Source organism: Athene noctua, chromosome 21 (assembly GCF_965140245.1).
Source record: "Athene noctua chromosome 21, bAthNoc1.hap1.1, whole genome shotgun sequence".
Taxonomy (NCBI): domain Eukaryota; kingdom Metazoa; phylum Chordata; class Aves; order Strigiformes; family Strigidae; genus Athene; species Athene noctua.
This window is the reverse complement of record NC_134057.1, coordinates 4,499,556-4,515,393: the sequence shown is the minus strand read 5'-3', so window position 1 is coordinate 4,515,393 and position 15,838 is coordinate 4,499,556. Positions and strand designations below refer to the sequence as shown.

At 49.5% G+C, this 15,838-nt stretch overlaps 1 protein-coding gene across 1 annotated transcript; it reads left to right on the top strand.

The window, feature by feature from the left end:
• Nucleotides 1–470: 470 nt before the first annotated feature.
• On the top strand, nucleotides 471–12,504 carry LOC141969061 (microsomal triglyceride transfer protein-like). Its single transcript, XM_074924456.1, has 18 exons — nucleotides 471–537; nucleotides 1,659–1,840; nucleotides 2,052–2,195; nucleotides 2,751–2,858; nucleotides 3,515–3,631; nucleotides 5,274–5,413; nucleotides 5,683–5,836; nucleotides 6,505–6,662; nucleotides 7,189–7,354; nucleotides 7,802–7,909; nucleotides 8,039–8,251; nucleotides 8,365–8,579; nucleotides 9,206–9,303; nucleotides 10,393–10,514; nucleotides 10,941–11,168; nucleotides 11,478–11,602; nucleotides 11,902–12,072; nucleotides 12,357–12,504. Exons 1-18 carry the CDS (start codon nucleotides 471–473, stop codon nucleotides 12,502–12,504), a joined length of 2,664 nt encoding a protein of 887 aa, XP_074780557.1.
• The last annotated feature ends 3,334 nt before the right edge of the window (nucleotides 12,505–15,838 follow it).

Genomic DNA, 15,838 nt, shown 5'->3' with positions numbered 1-15,838 from the left:
AACCTGAGCCTCCAGGCTGCAAACCCCCGTCTCTAACTAAAAGGATGGAAAAGCAGCTTTCCCCCTTCCCCCTTCTGGGTCTTTTCTTTCAAAAGCAACCATTTCTCCCCCTTTCCTTTCTGGTGGGAAGAGACAGTTCACCAATGGACAGAGCAGCTTTCCGAGCATCCCCCTCCGTACCAAGCCTAATTGACAGTTTCTTCACCCCCACAATGCTTCTGGCAGTTCTTTTTTGCAGCTTTCCCCCCCCTCCTGCTGGCCTTTGGCAAACCACAGCTGATTTCCAAACCCTCGTGGCTGCTGGGGGTTGGTGCAAAGGTTTAATTATTTGCTTTTCCTTGGGTAAGGCGGGGATAGGGAGAAGGTCGGGCCCCATCGCCTGACGCTGCAGATCTTGTCCACTCTTGTTGTATAGTCCCTTTCCCACCCCCATTCCTTTCCCGTCTCCTGCCCAGCTCCCAGAGCCCACCATGAATCCACAGGAAGTTTTGGGATATGTTTGCCTGCTTTGCTTTTCCTTCATGAGCACAGCAAAAGGTAAGAGACTTCGGGCTGCTTCGGGTCCAGGGACACAACGGGGTCCGGATGCTCATCCCGGTGCACAAAGAGCCTCCCCGGGGCTGGGCAACATCTCTCCAGTCTCCGGCTGGGGAGGGAAGAGTTATTGCCACAACTGCAGATGGTCTGAGCATCTCCCGAGGCAAGGAAAATTTTGGGGACGGGGGAAGTCCTCCTTGGGGGGTGAGAAAAACTGGAGGCCTAGGGGTTTTTAAACTACACATGGGACAGAAATATAGAAACTCTTCAGTCTGACTCATGGAGAAAAGCCCCAGGGAGTGAGCTCGATTTCCATCAATTCATTTATCATTATAACAAAAGTAGCAAAACTATAAAACATTTCAGAAGCCCAGAAAGTGCATCAGATTTGCAGGAGAATTTCGTGTGACTTTAGAAAATAGATAAGACTGGTTATGCCATGGCAAACACAACCCTCCCCATTATAATCATATCTGTATAGGAACAAGAGAAGGGACTCTGAATAATTCTAGATAAATAAGATTAAAGCAAGGACTTCTGATCTAAAGCTGCCCCACCAACTTAATTTTGCCCCGTCACAAAGTCAGTGATTTAATTAAGAATTGGCAGTTCTAATGGGAAACACACAATATGAAGAACATGGCCTCTCTTCCCCCCTAAATTAAAACGTTAGCATTGCCCCAATTAATGCACAATGCTGAAAAGACACGTCAAGATATCCCTCCTGTCTGTGGGCGTGCTCAGGAAACTTTGCTTCGGGTTTAAAATGTGTTTCTCTGGCAGATTCAAAAAGTCCTGAAGTCCACAAGGAGGGCCCCCACTTTGGCCATCATTTCCATGGCAGGACTGGAAATGCAAGCAAGAATCAGCTGTCACCCCAAGAACACCCAAACTGCAGGCACAAATAATTCCCCATGAAAACCTCCACACATTCTCCCCCAAACATGTACTCTATTCCTACTGTTTGGCATAAAAATGACACTTCCAGGCAGCAAAGTGATGCAGGTCACAAGCATCCCTGCAAGTCCAGGTCCTCCCTGGGATAGAGGGATGCTGGCTGTGGCAGGCAGAGGGACTGAGGTCTGTGACTACGTACCTTCAGCATTTGCATCTTTCCATAGGGGATTTGCAGGCGCTTTCTTTCCAGCCCGGGACCCTGTATCAGTACCGCTATTCCCTGGATGTCCAGCTGGTCGATGCATCCACTCCGTCCCCGCGGGGAGCCTGGCTGCGGGCTGAGGCCTTGGTCCAGCTGCACCGGCTCTGGAGGGACCGCGGTGGGGAAGAGCTGCTCCAGGTGCAGGTGCGTGAGGTGGTAAATCCATTGCAACCAGGTACTCTTCCTAGGAGCAGTGATGCTGAGGCAGCATCACCTTACCCCCTTCCCTTTCTAGCCCAAGCCACCTGAAAAATGACTCCTGTGACCAGGAGGCTGCCGTCTGCAGGTTAAACGCACAGCAGCCTTAGAGCTGAAGTGCTTGATCACTGCTTTCTGCTGTCTTGTGCTGTCATAGATCCACCATCTGAAAGCCCAACATGAGCCAGAGGAGGAGAGAAGCCAGGACAGCACTGGAGGTCCCCCTGAAGAGATTGCACTGAGCCAGGAGGCACAGGCAGAGCTTCAACACCCGGTGTTCATCTCCTGGAGCAGTGGGAAGGTCAGCTGGACACCTCCTGGACTTGCTCATGCCCTCTGCAGAACACTCCTGCCCACATCCCAAATTTTCCTAGCTACAAAGCCCATATGAACTCCTGTTCCACCTCTGATTTCTTGTCAGAACACAAGGAACCAGACAGAGGGGCAAATGTAGGAATATATGATTTCACATGGGTCCAGTATGACCCCAGGAGCTCAATCCTCCAAAAAGGCTGCAGGCCCAGCTGGAGCTGCAGCATCCCATGTTAAAAGGGCTTCAGTCCTAACCATGGGATATAATCTCCTTTCTGACTTTCTCCTCTAAGGCTTTGGAAAAACAGGACAGGGGAAAAAAAAAACCAAACCAAAACAAACCCCAAACAGGACATTTTGTCAGCATGCATCCACAAAATCTGTGTTCTTGAGGGATATAGTCCTCCTTGTGAAAAATCTTTGGGTATCTCCAGGGTGTTGCTTAGGTTGCAGGGAACATGCCTTTCAGCAGGGAAGGCAGCAGAGAGCCCGCAGGGCCCCCAGAGCCATCCCTGCAGGCAGACACCACTTCTTGCTCTCCCAGGTCAAAGCCTTCTACGGGGACGAAGCAGAAAGCATCCTGATCTCGAACCTGAAGCGAGGCATCATCAGTCTGCTCCAGCTCCAGCCCCATGCTGGCACTGCCACAGAGGTAGGTTCAGAGCCAGGGCCAGATTCTGCCCAAAAGCCAGGGACTGTGCTGCAGCGAGAGAACAGGACCCTAAGCACAGACCCCAGGTGCTTCAGCAAAGGAGGCAAAACTCAGGATAAACATCACGAGCTTTGCTGGTCCAGCTGCCCCTGGGCTGTGAGTGAGAATGACTATTGGCAAGACAGAAGAGTTAAAGTAAAATAATCTGTGGATGATTTTCAGGAATGGGCCCACTTAAAAAATCGTCACCTTTCCCTGGACAGTAGGAATAGTGGAGTAAAAAAAAAAAATCTACAAGAATTTCTTCCAAGTGGGATTTGCTTTGCGCAGCCCAGCCAGCAAATGGCAGGGAAATTCCTCCCTCCAGAGCTCAACTGATGCTGTAGTGACCTGCAAACATGAAATAACCTCAAAGACCAAGGCACGGGCACAAAGGTGCTGCTGCTGGCGTTAGCCTAAATTTGCAAAAGCAAATTTCCTGCCCAGATGGACTTGGAGTGATCTAACACCCCCAAATATGGCCCAGTTTTAATCTTTTTGGTTATTTTTCTATTTCTTAGTTTGTCCTTTTTGTCTGTCCTCTACACAGATCATTTTATTCAGGCTCCATCAAAGCCGATCACCCTTAACCGTGGCCACTTACATTTGTGTTTCAGGAGGACGTGTCTGGGAGCTGCCAAGTCACATACACTGTGTCCAATCATTCCATCACGAAGACAAAAGATCTCCTCAGCTGCACAAAGCCGAAGTCCGGATTCACCTCCGTAAACAAAGCAAGTGCATTGCTCTCATGGTGGTGGGCTCAACTTACATTAAGTACATCAGGGTTGTCCCCAAAAACCTTCTTACAGGTGGGATGAAAGTCCCACTCCCAGCTGGCTTCAGCCTTCTGCACCAGCCTGGGATGGGGCTCCCACTCTTAGACCCACACCAAAAGTGGGATGTACTAACACACCTCAGGAGAAGCACATGGTTTTCAGGTGGGTAGGAACAGAAAATGTGTCCCGAGTCATCCCATCCCCATCCTTATCACCATTTCTGACCTGTCAACTAATCCTCCTTGGGAAGGAGGAGATACAGAAACATTTTCTAGACCTCAGACTCATTAGATTGGGTTGACAGGGGACAGGACCAAAGACGGCTGCTTGTTTCATTTAAAGCAGTAACCCATGTTCAGCCCTGACAAATAGATGAAACTCTGTGGGTCTTAATGCAGTCGTACCTGCTATTAAATTAGAAATTAAAATATATAAATTCTACTGAATTCAATATAAAAACGGACATTACTGCACAGAGAGCCCATGGGCTTTGGCAGGGGTCTCAACACCTGGCAATCAAACTCTGAGTGTCCATATAATAAAACTTTCTGGGTCAGAATCATGGCAAACTTACCCAAGAAAGTAACAAACCCTGCATAGCACGTTTTTGGCAATAAGGTTTTCCCACAAGCTTACTGTCTGGATTGAGGCAGCTCTCTGCACTTTGCCTGCACCCATAGCTGCGACAGCAAAATAACGATGCTGCCCAGCTCTATTAACGGCAAAGCCTACAGACAAAAACTCTGTTAAAATTGTCATATTATCACTGCTAACGTCATTTACTGTCAAAAACCACCACTTGCACATGGTTCAGCTTTTCCGTTCCCCAAGGCCTGCCACATGCAAGCCCAGCTGCTCCGATAACATCTCCCGCTGCGACGGGCACTCCCCTCGCTGGGGCTGGGAGATGAGGCAGAGGTGAAGTCCAGCAAGTGCGTCATTTCTTTCTGAAGGAAAAAATCCAGAGAGCTTCCCCAAGGTCACCATGCAGCACAGCGAGGAAGCTGAGCGTTTTTTGGCATGAGCTCAGTGGAAATTGCCATTGCGTAGCTTTCTCTTTTGCTTGGAGAATGTCCTTGCGGATGCTCGTCAGGATGATGCAGGTTTTGGCATTGAGGGCGATACCTCTTCCCACGCAGTGCAGCTGCACTGTGACAGCTACAGAGCTAGTGCTGTCAAATGGGCCTGAAGGAAGGGCAGTGCTTTGGGTGGCACTTATTCCCAGTTTGGAGTCCCCAGGCATCACCCATGACAGGCAGGATCATCCCCTGCTCCCCTTTTCTTTTGGGCTGAGCCAGGGTGACACCACCTCGTAATGCAAATCGCATGGTGTCACCAGTCTGTCTCCCCCCATCAGCACACCAGCAAGGACATCCCCATGCCATGGGCCTTGGGTCCTTGCTTGGTGCTGCCATCTTCCACACCAGGGAAGAGGTTGGCCTCCTCTGGATTTTCGCTTCCTATATTTTGTAAATTAAGCAAGTGACTTTGTGGACTGGAAGGTTCTTTTGCTGCTAATAGGAGGGAGACAAATCTCCTGAGGAGAGGGGAAGAGAGAAAAGGTTGCATCATTTCTCCATGCTTTTCCTTTTTCAAGATTTTTGGAGTTGAGTGGCAGCCCACCAGCAAGAGCCAGTACATGGTGAAAGACAATCTCCTTTGGTCAGTGCTGGCAGAGGAAAGCCACGTAGTGTCTCCAGCCCTGAGGTCCACCACTGGCATCAAAATCAGTTCAAGGTGAGCGATGTCGCCATACCGCTGCCTGATTCATCCGCATCTGCTGGAGCTAAAGTGTTCGCTGCTCCCCTGCCAGCTTGGCTGGCACAGCCTGGAGCTGGCAATAAGGAGGTCAGGGTGCAGCAGTTGGGCACAGCATGGAGGGAACACCAGACACCTTTTGATGGCTTCCTCCCGCATCTCCAAACCTGCATGAACCCAACCAGCCTTTGAGCCATGAAGGGTGTAAATGACAAATCACTTCTCAATGGCTTCTTACCCCTCCACAGGCAGCAGCTCCAGCTAGTGTCATCTCAGACGCCTGGCTCGGCAGAGCTGGCTGGCCAAAGCCTCGAGGATGCGCTGTCTGGCACGGAGGAACAGCACCAGCCCCTAGGCATGGCCAGCCTGCCCTTCAGGAGGGTCTGCACCCACTGCCCATCGGTCAGTGATGATACCCACCCCCAAAACTCACCACGTGCTCTCCCCCAAGCTGGGCACTCAGGCAGGCAGAAGGCTGTAGAATTTGGGGTTAAACCATGGTGGTGCATTTGGAGGGGCTACTTACCACTAGAGGCGGGATGTGGCCTTGGGAGCACTGTAGAGCCACAGCCTGACCTGTTACCTCTCCTAAATAGTGTGGAATGTTGCTGCTCATGGTGGAAGGGCCCCTCTGTCCCCAGACATCACTGTGTTTCTGTGATGGGAGAAAACCTGGTGCATGGCTGGCACACCCTGTTGAGTTAAACTCATCACAGGTCTGAGGTCAGGAAATATTTCCACCACGGATCAGGCCAGCAAGGACAGAGGAGAGATTACTTCTGCCTCCTCGAGTTCTCAGGGCTTTTCACCTAGGAAATCTGGAATTGTAATGACTTTCAGGCACTGGTGGTGTTCGTAGTTTCTTCTGCTCTTTTCCTGGCACATACCACAAATTGAGGTATTTGGGCTTCAGCGGTGGGGGTGGGAGGCTGCCGCAAATGCCTGCAGGTAATTGCACGAAACCCATGGCCCCTCCTGCTAAGTATTTCCCCAAGTATAAACACTATACCATGATTCAAGATCAGGGGTAAAAGAGGCTAAATTCCACCTAATAAACCTCATCTTTGCAGCTGAGAGCCTACTTGAAGAGTTTTGACAGCCAGAGAGTCAAAATGGACACCTCGAAGGCCGCAACCACATGGCAGTTCCAGAGGTTGATCCAGATGCTGCACGGTGCCAAGAAGAGAGATGTTCTGCAGTTGCTGAGGAGAGCACCCGAGGCGATGACGTGAGACTCCCAGGAGCTTGCCAGAATGGCTTGCTGTGCATGTAGAGCCCTGGCCCGTAGGGTCATTCCTGGTCCCGGCAATTAGGGTCGTTTGGCACTGGTCCATAACTATACCTGGTCCAGGCAGCCATCCTGACTAATGCAAATGTACTCTGTTTTTAACTAATGCCTGCTTTTTTTTGGCCTTGGAGTGCAGCAAATGCTCTAGCAAGGCTTTCTGCAAATATCACTGGAGATCTGTTATTTACAGATCATCCACCCATGGCCGTAGCATCCATCCCTTGTCAGCGTGGGCCCTGGGGCTGCGCTCCTCTCTGCGGTGAAATACCTACATGTGGGTGACTGCAGAGCAAGAGCCAGCCTTCTAGGTTTTCCTAATCCATGAACTGAAGCTCCCATGAGTTTTAAAGCAAGAGGAAGGCATGGAGAAGAGAAGGGACCATGAGGAGCTGCAGAGGGCACCTTGTTTCTTCTCCAGCTCTATTGGTGGGTCGTGCCACTGATGATCGCCCTCTTCTTGCTCCAGCCCCTTTGTCGTGGAGGCGGCAGTGGCTGCACAGTCCGTGGCATCCTTGGCAGCACTCTCGGACTTTCTGGATTTCGGCAAAGACCCCAAGTCCCTACTGGAGAAGTTTCTCTATGCAGCAGCTTTCTCTCCCCAGCCTTCAGGAGATCTTCTCCGCCTGGTCTTAGTAAGTATGGTTATTTCTTTCCCTCCCTGAGTCCGGGATGAATCCTCACCCCATTTCAGCCAGGAGGGAACAGCCAACATATTTTCCTGAAAAAAGAAAATATGTTTCTGTAGAAATAGATCTTCCTGCTTATGGGATTGTTTTATGTGCTTCTAATGGGACACTAGTGATGGGAGTAGATGTTTCTCAGCGGAAGAGTGTTCAGAAGACAGTGCTGTATGTCAATGCATTACAGATAAAAGCTTAATTAAAAACCACTGTGAAAATCAGTATTTTATCCAATTAAACCATACATTCCCTCCTTCAAAGCAGGTAAGAATTAATTTTTCCTTTTTAGGTAGATGCTTTGAGATAAAAGGTAAAACACACTCCTCTTTTTCCCCATTTTTAATTATTTTTTTTTTTTTTTTTTTACCTATTTTCTAATACCCTTCTCCTGGCACCCAGGACAAGCTGGATGGGAAGCAGCTGGCCTCCGAGGTCCAGGAGACAGGGATAGTTGCCGTGGGCTCTCTTGTTGGCAAGCTGTGCCGGCAGAAGCTGTGTGGGCTGCAGGTGGGTCCTCTGCAGACCTCCATGCTTGGCTTTTTCAAACCCCCTCTACCTCCTCTGGGAGCACCCAAAATGTCTCATGCCCCTCTCCTCCTTGTCCTTCTCTTCTGCCCTCCTGCAAACCCCAAACAGGAGGTGGAGCGTGGGGTGGAAACCATCCTCTCGGGGCTGAGAGGTGCTGAGAACGAGTCCAAGGCAGTCATTTACCTGCTGGCCCTGGGGAACGCAGCGCTCCCCAAAACCATCCCCACCCTCCTGGACCACGCCGAGGAGGGTCCCGCCACGGTCACCACTGCAGCCATCTCTGCCCTGCGGCAATTCCCCACTCAGCACATCTCTGACAAGGTACAAAACAAAGCTGATGAGGCTTGGTACTCCTCTTCCCATTCAAAGCCAAGCCATTGGGGTGCAAACAAAGCCACCCTAACAGCACCATTTTAATTGCCCTCTCACACCAGGTGAAACGAGCAATGAGGAGGATTTTCCACGAGACAAGGAAGAGCTATGAAAAAACCTGTCGCCTGGCTGCTGCAGAAATCCTCCTAGATAAGGAGCCCTTACCCATGGATGTCATCAACATCCTGCTGGCCACCAGCAAGCTGGAGACAGAGACAGCAGTGTTTTTGCTGCTGAAGGTCCAGAACAACCTACATGCTGACCACCACCCGGCAAGGTGGGTCTGGAAGGGAAGGCTGCATTTTCCCCCCTAGCTCTACATCACTTTTTTCTCCTTCTCCACACTCCAGCTGTGGCCTTTGACCCAGCGTGCCTTTAAAGCATGCTAGCATCACTTCTTGGAGCTGACATTAGGGCTGCCTGGAGATTCCCAGCTGCAAGAGGAAGAAAACTGTAGGGCTGCTAATACAGATGACAGCCAGCCAGCTGAAACCTGGCATCCCTATTCGTCCTGCCCTGTGGCAGCAGGACCCAGGCTCATGGCTTCAGCAGAGTCCTTGGAGGCCAAAGCTCTGGCTCACAGGGCAGCACACAATTTGTAACTGAATTAATCTTCCTATCTGCACAAAACAAACCGAGCACTAACATTTTTCAGAGCTAAGCAAAAGCTGCACAGAAATATCTGACTGGTTTATTCTAATAAACCAAGAGGAGAGGGAAATTCCAGGGTAGCCCACATCTGCTCATTTCCTTTTTTGCTCACACTTCTCTGGGCAGTCAGCAACCAAGGGAAATACTTTGGAAACTTTTATTTCCTTCTTTGTATAGCCTTCTGTAATGACCACTGACATTTTCCCTTACTTCCCTCCCAGTACTGACATACTCTTTCCCTCTTGCTTGCAGGAAGATAATGAAAGACATTATGAGAGACCCACGGATAAATAATTACAACCTCTTCTCAAAAGCCGGCATCTCCTCTTCCTTCTCAGGACCTCTGACAGGTGATGCCATGGAGGACACCGGTCCCTTGGTCCCCTCAGACAACTAAAGGAGGGGCTGGTGGGGAAAAGCAGCTTTCAGAAGAGGTCTTGACTTCATAGAAATTCCCCACAATCTCAGTGTGAGGTTTCTGAGCAAGTCCCCTGGCACCAGCTGAGGCTGGCTTGTTGCCATCACCTGAGTTTATATATAGGTATATACCTTTCTCTGACACCTCTACAGCAGGAGGGCTGGGCTGTGTCACATACTTTTCCCAAATCCTGCTATTTTGAAAGAGGAAATTCAGCTGGAGATTAAACCAATGGTAGGCTGTAGCTGTAAGTTTCTGTGCTTTTCCTGATAAGTCAAGATATTCAGCTCCATTCCTCGGTTCCTTGGGTATTTTTAATAAGCTCTTCAAAGAGGAAAATCCTTGTACTGAGACAAAAATCATCAAACTTCAAAGAGACTGCAACAATCAATGCTTGATAAGTACCTGCTTAAATCTTTGCCCCTCAGCTCTCATTTCCATCCCTCTTCAAATTATCTCAGTCTGGCCTTGTAGGGTAGAGGGAAAATAGCCAACACCTGGAAGAAAAACACTGTAATGCTAAATCCTTTGATTATTGCAGGAATGGAAGGAGATAATGCAGAGAAGCTTTCCCCTCTGAATAAGTTAGCTTTATCAGATATTTAATGGCTAACATACGAGATCTGTGTGGGTCAGCCACCCTGACCATAGATGGACAGCTCTACAGGACTAGCCATGCAGTCTGTTGAGGAAGCTTACAAATTACCAAGGAGCTCTCAGGATCCTGCTTTTAGACATGCCTCGTGACCTCCCAGTTTGGGCAATCAATCTGGTCAAGCTCTTTTAAGAAACTGCCCTGTCCTGCTGAGCACTGACTTGGTGGCACTGGGCACAGGGGACAGACACACTTGCCAGGATCCCAGCCTTGCACATCCTACCCACGGGCTCTTTATTTTCTTGTCAGCCATCCTCCCCTCCCCTCACAGAGTTTATGTTCCACCACTGTTCAGTCACTCACTCGCAAAGAGAGGTGGGCCAGGCACTGCTTCATGATGCTTATGGGTGTCTCTCTGCTTTTCAGTCACCCAGGATCTCCTTTCTACCTTCGGGCTGGACCTGCTGTTTTTGGAAGGTGGCTTCCTGAGGAAGAGCGTCTCTGACTTCTCGCTGCTCAGCCACGGCCGGCGTCTTCGCGCAGCTCAGGTGTGCTGGTGGGAGAGCAGCTGGGGAGCACGTACATGGAGGGGGTGGCAACACTAACCCAGCGGTGACACTGCCCAGTCTGTGTCCCCTCTTAACCTTCTTGTGGCGCCTGACCTCTCCTTTCCACTCGGTGTGCCCCACGTCAGAAATACATAAACGCACATCCACCATCACCGATGTGAGGCCAGACAGACCTGCTCTGAGGAGAGCTCCCTGCTCCCCCCAAAACCAGGGGAGGCAACACTGCTGCTGCAACAGTGCTTAGGGATAGCTTGGATGCTGCATCCAGCCCATTCTGTCACTGTCCTGCACTGTGCCTACCCAAGGGTTGGACAAGTATAGCAACTCAAATAGCGTTGCAGGGCACAAAACAGACTCTCCAGCTTTGCTCCATGTGGTTCATACACCTCCCCTTCTGTGTTTTAGGTCACTATTGAAGCACAAGGGATGGAGTCGATGCTGGGAGAAAACGTCTTGGGAGGGGAAGAGGAGCCAGAGCTCATGGCTGGGATGTCTGCCATCTTCTTCGATGTTCAGCTGCGGCCAATCGTCTTCTTCCAGGGATATACAGACTTAATGGCCAAGGTCCTCTTAAGCAGCGGAGAACCCACGAGCGTAGTCAAAGGGAACCTCCTGCTGATGGACCATTACCAGGTAACAGTTGGAAGAGTGACCTGCTTCTATGCCACATGCTAGTGAATCCCACAGCATGAGCCAGTGGATTTTTTAGGTACGTTACTCACTGTGGATACAGATCTAAGAGCAAGGTGGCACTGCCAGATGTCTCTTGGCATTGGTAAGAGAGGAGTAGGGCTGGATCTGCCATGGAACATACGTGGCTGGAGTTCTGGCCATGCCAGCCCAGCTGCAGGGTTGGGATAGGCCACAAGTCACTACTGGTATCAGCTGCTCAGCCCAGAGCAGTGCCCAGTCACAGAAATATCTGTCTTCTGCATCTTCCAGGTCATTCCTCTGCAGTCTGGCCTCCAGGTGACCATCAAACTCCAGGGTGGGCTGGGGCTTGACATTTCAGCCGACATGGACGTGAGCATTTGGGAGCAGGAACTGAAAACCAGCATCAACACAAGGTCAGCGGGTGGGAAACTGCTTGGCTCTGGGAATTGGGGGGTACCTGGGGGGCTCAGCACCCAGCACAAGGGATGCTCCATCTTAGGCTGGCTTTCCACAGCCCCCTGCTCTTCTTCTGCTGGGTCCAGCCCTTCCTGGTGGATACGTTGGGTAGGTGTCTGGCAGACCCTGGTTTACACACTCTTTTTCCATGGCCAGACCTAAAATAAAGATGCTATGGCATTACTTTGGTGCCACTGCATGGTGCCCAGCACAGGGCCATTGCTCAGTGTCCAGATCCATGTGCTCTCTCTTGCAGGGGAAGCCTTGCCATTGATTTCCAGGCAGAACTAGATGCCCCTTTCCTTCAAGCCACCCTGAGAAACCAGATGGAGGTGGAGACCTCAATCCACTTTGACACCATGCTGAGGTTTTCTGGCAGCCCAGTGCTCATGTGCCTGCAGCTAAGAGAGGAGCAGGTCCCATACAGGTAGTCTCTGAATATGGTCAGATACTACAGAAATATCACTGAAGTGCTCGAGATAAAGGAGGACATCTTGGGGAGCGGAGGGAATTAAAATGGCCATACACTTATTGAACAGGGTGGGTTGAAACCAGCAGGGATGGGGGAAGGACACTGCAAGTTCATGATGACATGGATGGAAGCACCATGCCTAGACCATCAGGAGATGGTGAATATGCTGGTCTGGGAGGAGGATAAGGTCCACCAGCACCACAGCCTCCTGACCATCTTGCTGTCATCTTTACCCACAGAGAAATCTTCACAGTTTCCAAGTCTGCTGGGAGCCAGAGTAGCATCACTCGAAAAGGGAGGCAGGGCATCGTGCCCGGGCGGGAGTTTGCCTTGCACCAAGCCAACTCCAGGGTCTGCAACCTCCTGCTGACGGCAGAAGAAGAATAGGGGAGTTAGAGCACTCTGGGACTGGATTAATGCCTGCCACACACCCCAGTTCTCTGTGAACCTGATGTGAGCTGTCAAGGGTTCCAACTCCTCCACAACCATATTTTAATAAGAAAAATGCTGCAATAAGGGCATCAGAAGAGACCACAACAGGAACTGCTGTAGAACAGCCAGAGGCACCCCTTGCTTGGGGCTCAAGGAGCCAAACCTGCCCTCCCCAGCCCAATGGCTGAGATTCCCCTCACCTGAACACCTGCTTCATGAGGAAGGGCCTGCTGAAAGCCAAGCTGGTCCTTGTCAGAAACAGCATTCTTCTGCAAATGAACAAGTTTCTCAGAGCCCAAACAACTCTTCTGCAAGCCTATACCCAAAAATGCCATGTTTCCCCCCCCCCCCCCATTTATCAAAGCAGTCAGGAGGGAGGATGTTCCGCATGGAGGGAGTCAACGATCCTCCTTTGACGCACAGTTTTGCAGCTGCCACATAGTCTGGGAACATGAAAAACATTGTTTCTGGAAGAGGTGTGGAGGTTTTAAATTTTTTTTTTTTTAATACAACCACAGAGACATTCACCCCAGAATAATCCTCGGGGAGAACAGCAGAGAAGCAAGATGAAATGCTTCCTAACCTGTTGCCAATTATTGTATGTTCTTTCTGGAACAACTGATGGTGCTTGCATTTATTTGCATACAAAGGCAACTCAGCTCCCTCACAGCTTGGTACCATCCTCTTACTCCTGGGGGGAATTTGCATTCTGTTGCCAGGGATGTGGCTGGTGCCATATCAGGCAGCAAGGGAGAGGCAAGGGGGGAAAACTGCTTGTATTGTGATGGGGGCCAAAAAAAAAAAAAAAAAAATAGAAAGGAGCAAGGCAGAGGAATAGAGCTTTCCCAAAAACTGGGGAAATGAAGGCAAAGTTAAAACAGATTAGGAGAAAGTGTAGCAAATTGCAAGAGACCCTTCTAAAGAGCATGTGCCAGCAGTCTCAATCCTCATCTTGAAACAGGGAGAACTAACTTGAAGGTGGAGCTTTAAAATGTGGGAAAAAATGCTGGAGACCCACCAGCTGCTGGGGGAGGCTGGAAGGAGATGGGGGACTCAAGCAGGGACTGGCTGAAGGAAAAAGGAAAGAGACATTGGTGTCTCCAAGATATTAAAGCACCTCATTGCAGCTCTGCATATCCTCCCATGATGCTGATCCTCAGTGACCACTTCCTGCTCTCATGTCTACACTTGAATTTTTCGACGTTTTTCCTTCTAAAACAGGCAGGGCTGCAAGAATCATCCAATGTCATAAAAAACAGCTCATAATTATAAACCACAAGAGCACAGGTATTTTAGTGTTTGCAAAGAGTGGATTTAAAAGGTGGTTTGAGATAACCAGGACACCCAGTATGGGGCAAAGACACTGGAAATAGAGAAATTACTACTCTAACAGAGGTGGCACACAAAGCTGAATCTGAAGTCAGCAATGCCCAGCTGCGGAACTAGATGATTTCAGACCATGGGCACAAGCTGCTAAGGTGTTTGGAAAGTTCCCAGTCCTTTGGGTATTGTTTTTTTAATGAGTTAATGGTGGTTCAGTCCATTTTGTAGGGCAAATACAGATGCTGGTTGCCATGGAGGTCAAGAGATCACATTTGACTGACTGTGGTCCTTTCTGGATTTGATAATCCAGAATATCACAGAGAGCTTGGACAAACATGACAAAGCTGTTACTTTAGGTAGACATCCTTCAGGGTGAACATTATTTAACCCAAACTGGAAAAGTTAAGTAGGGGGGGTCACACCTCCATCCCATCCCCTCCCTCCTCTTTACAGAAGCCAGCACATGCCTTTTGTTGGTGCATGCAGATTCAAAACCCATCTATTAAGAGATTACTTCTGCCTAGAGCCTCTCGTCTTCGTTTTTGATCCGAAGTTTACATATTAATGGAGAAGCCTCTGGCCTCTCTTATCGCCCGAACAGCAGTTCCCCTTCTCTTTTAATCGAGGCGGCAGATGGAGATAAGATTGCCTGAACACTACATGCAGGAAGGCAGCGTTCCAGCAACAAAGAGATACAGCAGCTTCCCTTTTCTGCTGATATTTGGGCTCTTTGGGTGACCATTTGTGAAAATTACAATTAGCTCCAAGTAAATATTGTTCTTCTGTTTTGCATTCTCAAGTTGGATTGTTATCAGCCACAACCACCAAACACCTCTGCAGCACTGGAGGGAAGTTCGTAAGGAAAAAGCAGTGTTTCTTAATTCCTTTCTCATAAGAATGTGCCTTTGAAATATTTTTAGCCCCTTTTTTTAATTATAAAACATGCTTTTTACTAAAAAATAGGGACATTGAGCTTTTTTTTTTTTTTAATTATGAGCTTGACATCATAGCACTGAGTCTCCTGTTTCGGGGGAGGTGAGGAGGGACACTTGTCTGCTTTTCCATATGGAGACACTAAGTATGAGAGCTTTGATTATGTACAGAAATAAATGCAAAGTATTTTTATATTTTCTCTGTTTGACTCTTAGCTTTTCTGGACACAGAGTTGGGAAGGAGAGAGGCAAGGAGCAGCTCCCATAGCACAGGCACTTCCAGCAAGAACAACATGGCCAAAGCACTTCAAGGAGATGCTTTTTAGGTCCGTATTTAGGGTGCCCCAGAGACACACAGCTAAATGGCCCATCAGGCTGAAAGACAGGGACGTGAGGGCTGCCTCTGCTCCTAGAAACCCCCAGAGCACCGTTAAGGATGATGGCAACCCTGCAAGAGGGTTCCCATAGGGCCAAAGACGCTGCCTTATCCTCTCCTGGCAACTTCTGCAAAGGTATTGGAGAGCATCCAAGACTTTGCTTAAAATCAGGGCTTCCCCTGCATCAAGGCTTTGCTGATTACAGAGCAGTCTCGCTCAGAGCAGGCCTCAAGGACACGGAGAGTAATTGCCCTGGGACTTGCCCTCGGGTCTGAACAGGAGGATCCCTGCATGACCGTGGGAGGAGGGAAACCATATCACCCGTGTTGCATTGCTCAGCTTTCTGCTAAGCTGCTGATAGCAGCTCGGAGTCCTGCTTGCTCCCCATCTTCACCCTTTCACCAGGAGCATCCCATTATTTCCCACTCCTCTGGTCCTACAGTCAGGATTTGGGCTGACTCAAACTATGTTTTACATGCTGAGTCGCTATAAACTCTGCTGACATGTATCACCCCTGTGACCATCTATGGACCTGCACAAGCCTTAATCCCCATCCAAAACTATGCTGCTCTACCAGGTGTTTGGGGAGCACTATTTGGACCTAAAACCTCACAGCCTCAGCATTTGCTCCTCAGTCAAATCCAGGAGGCACCCACC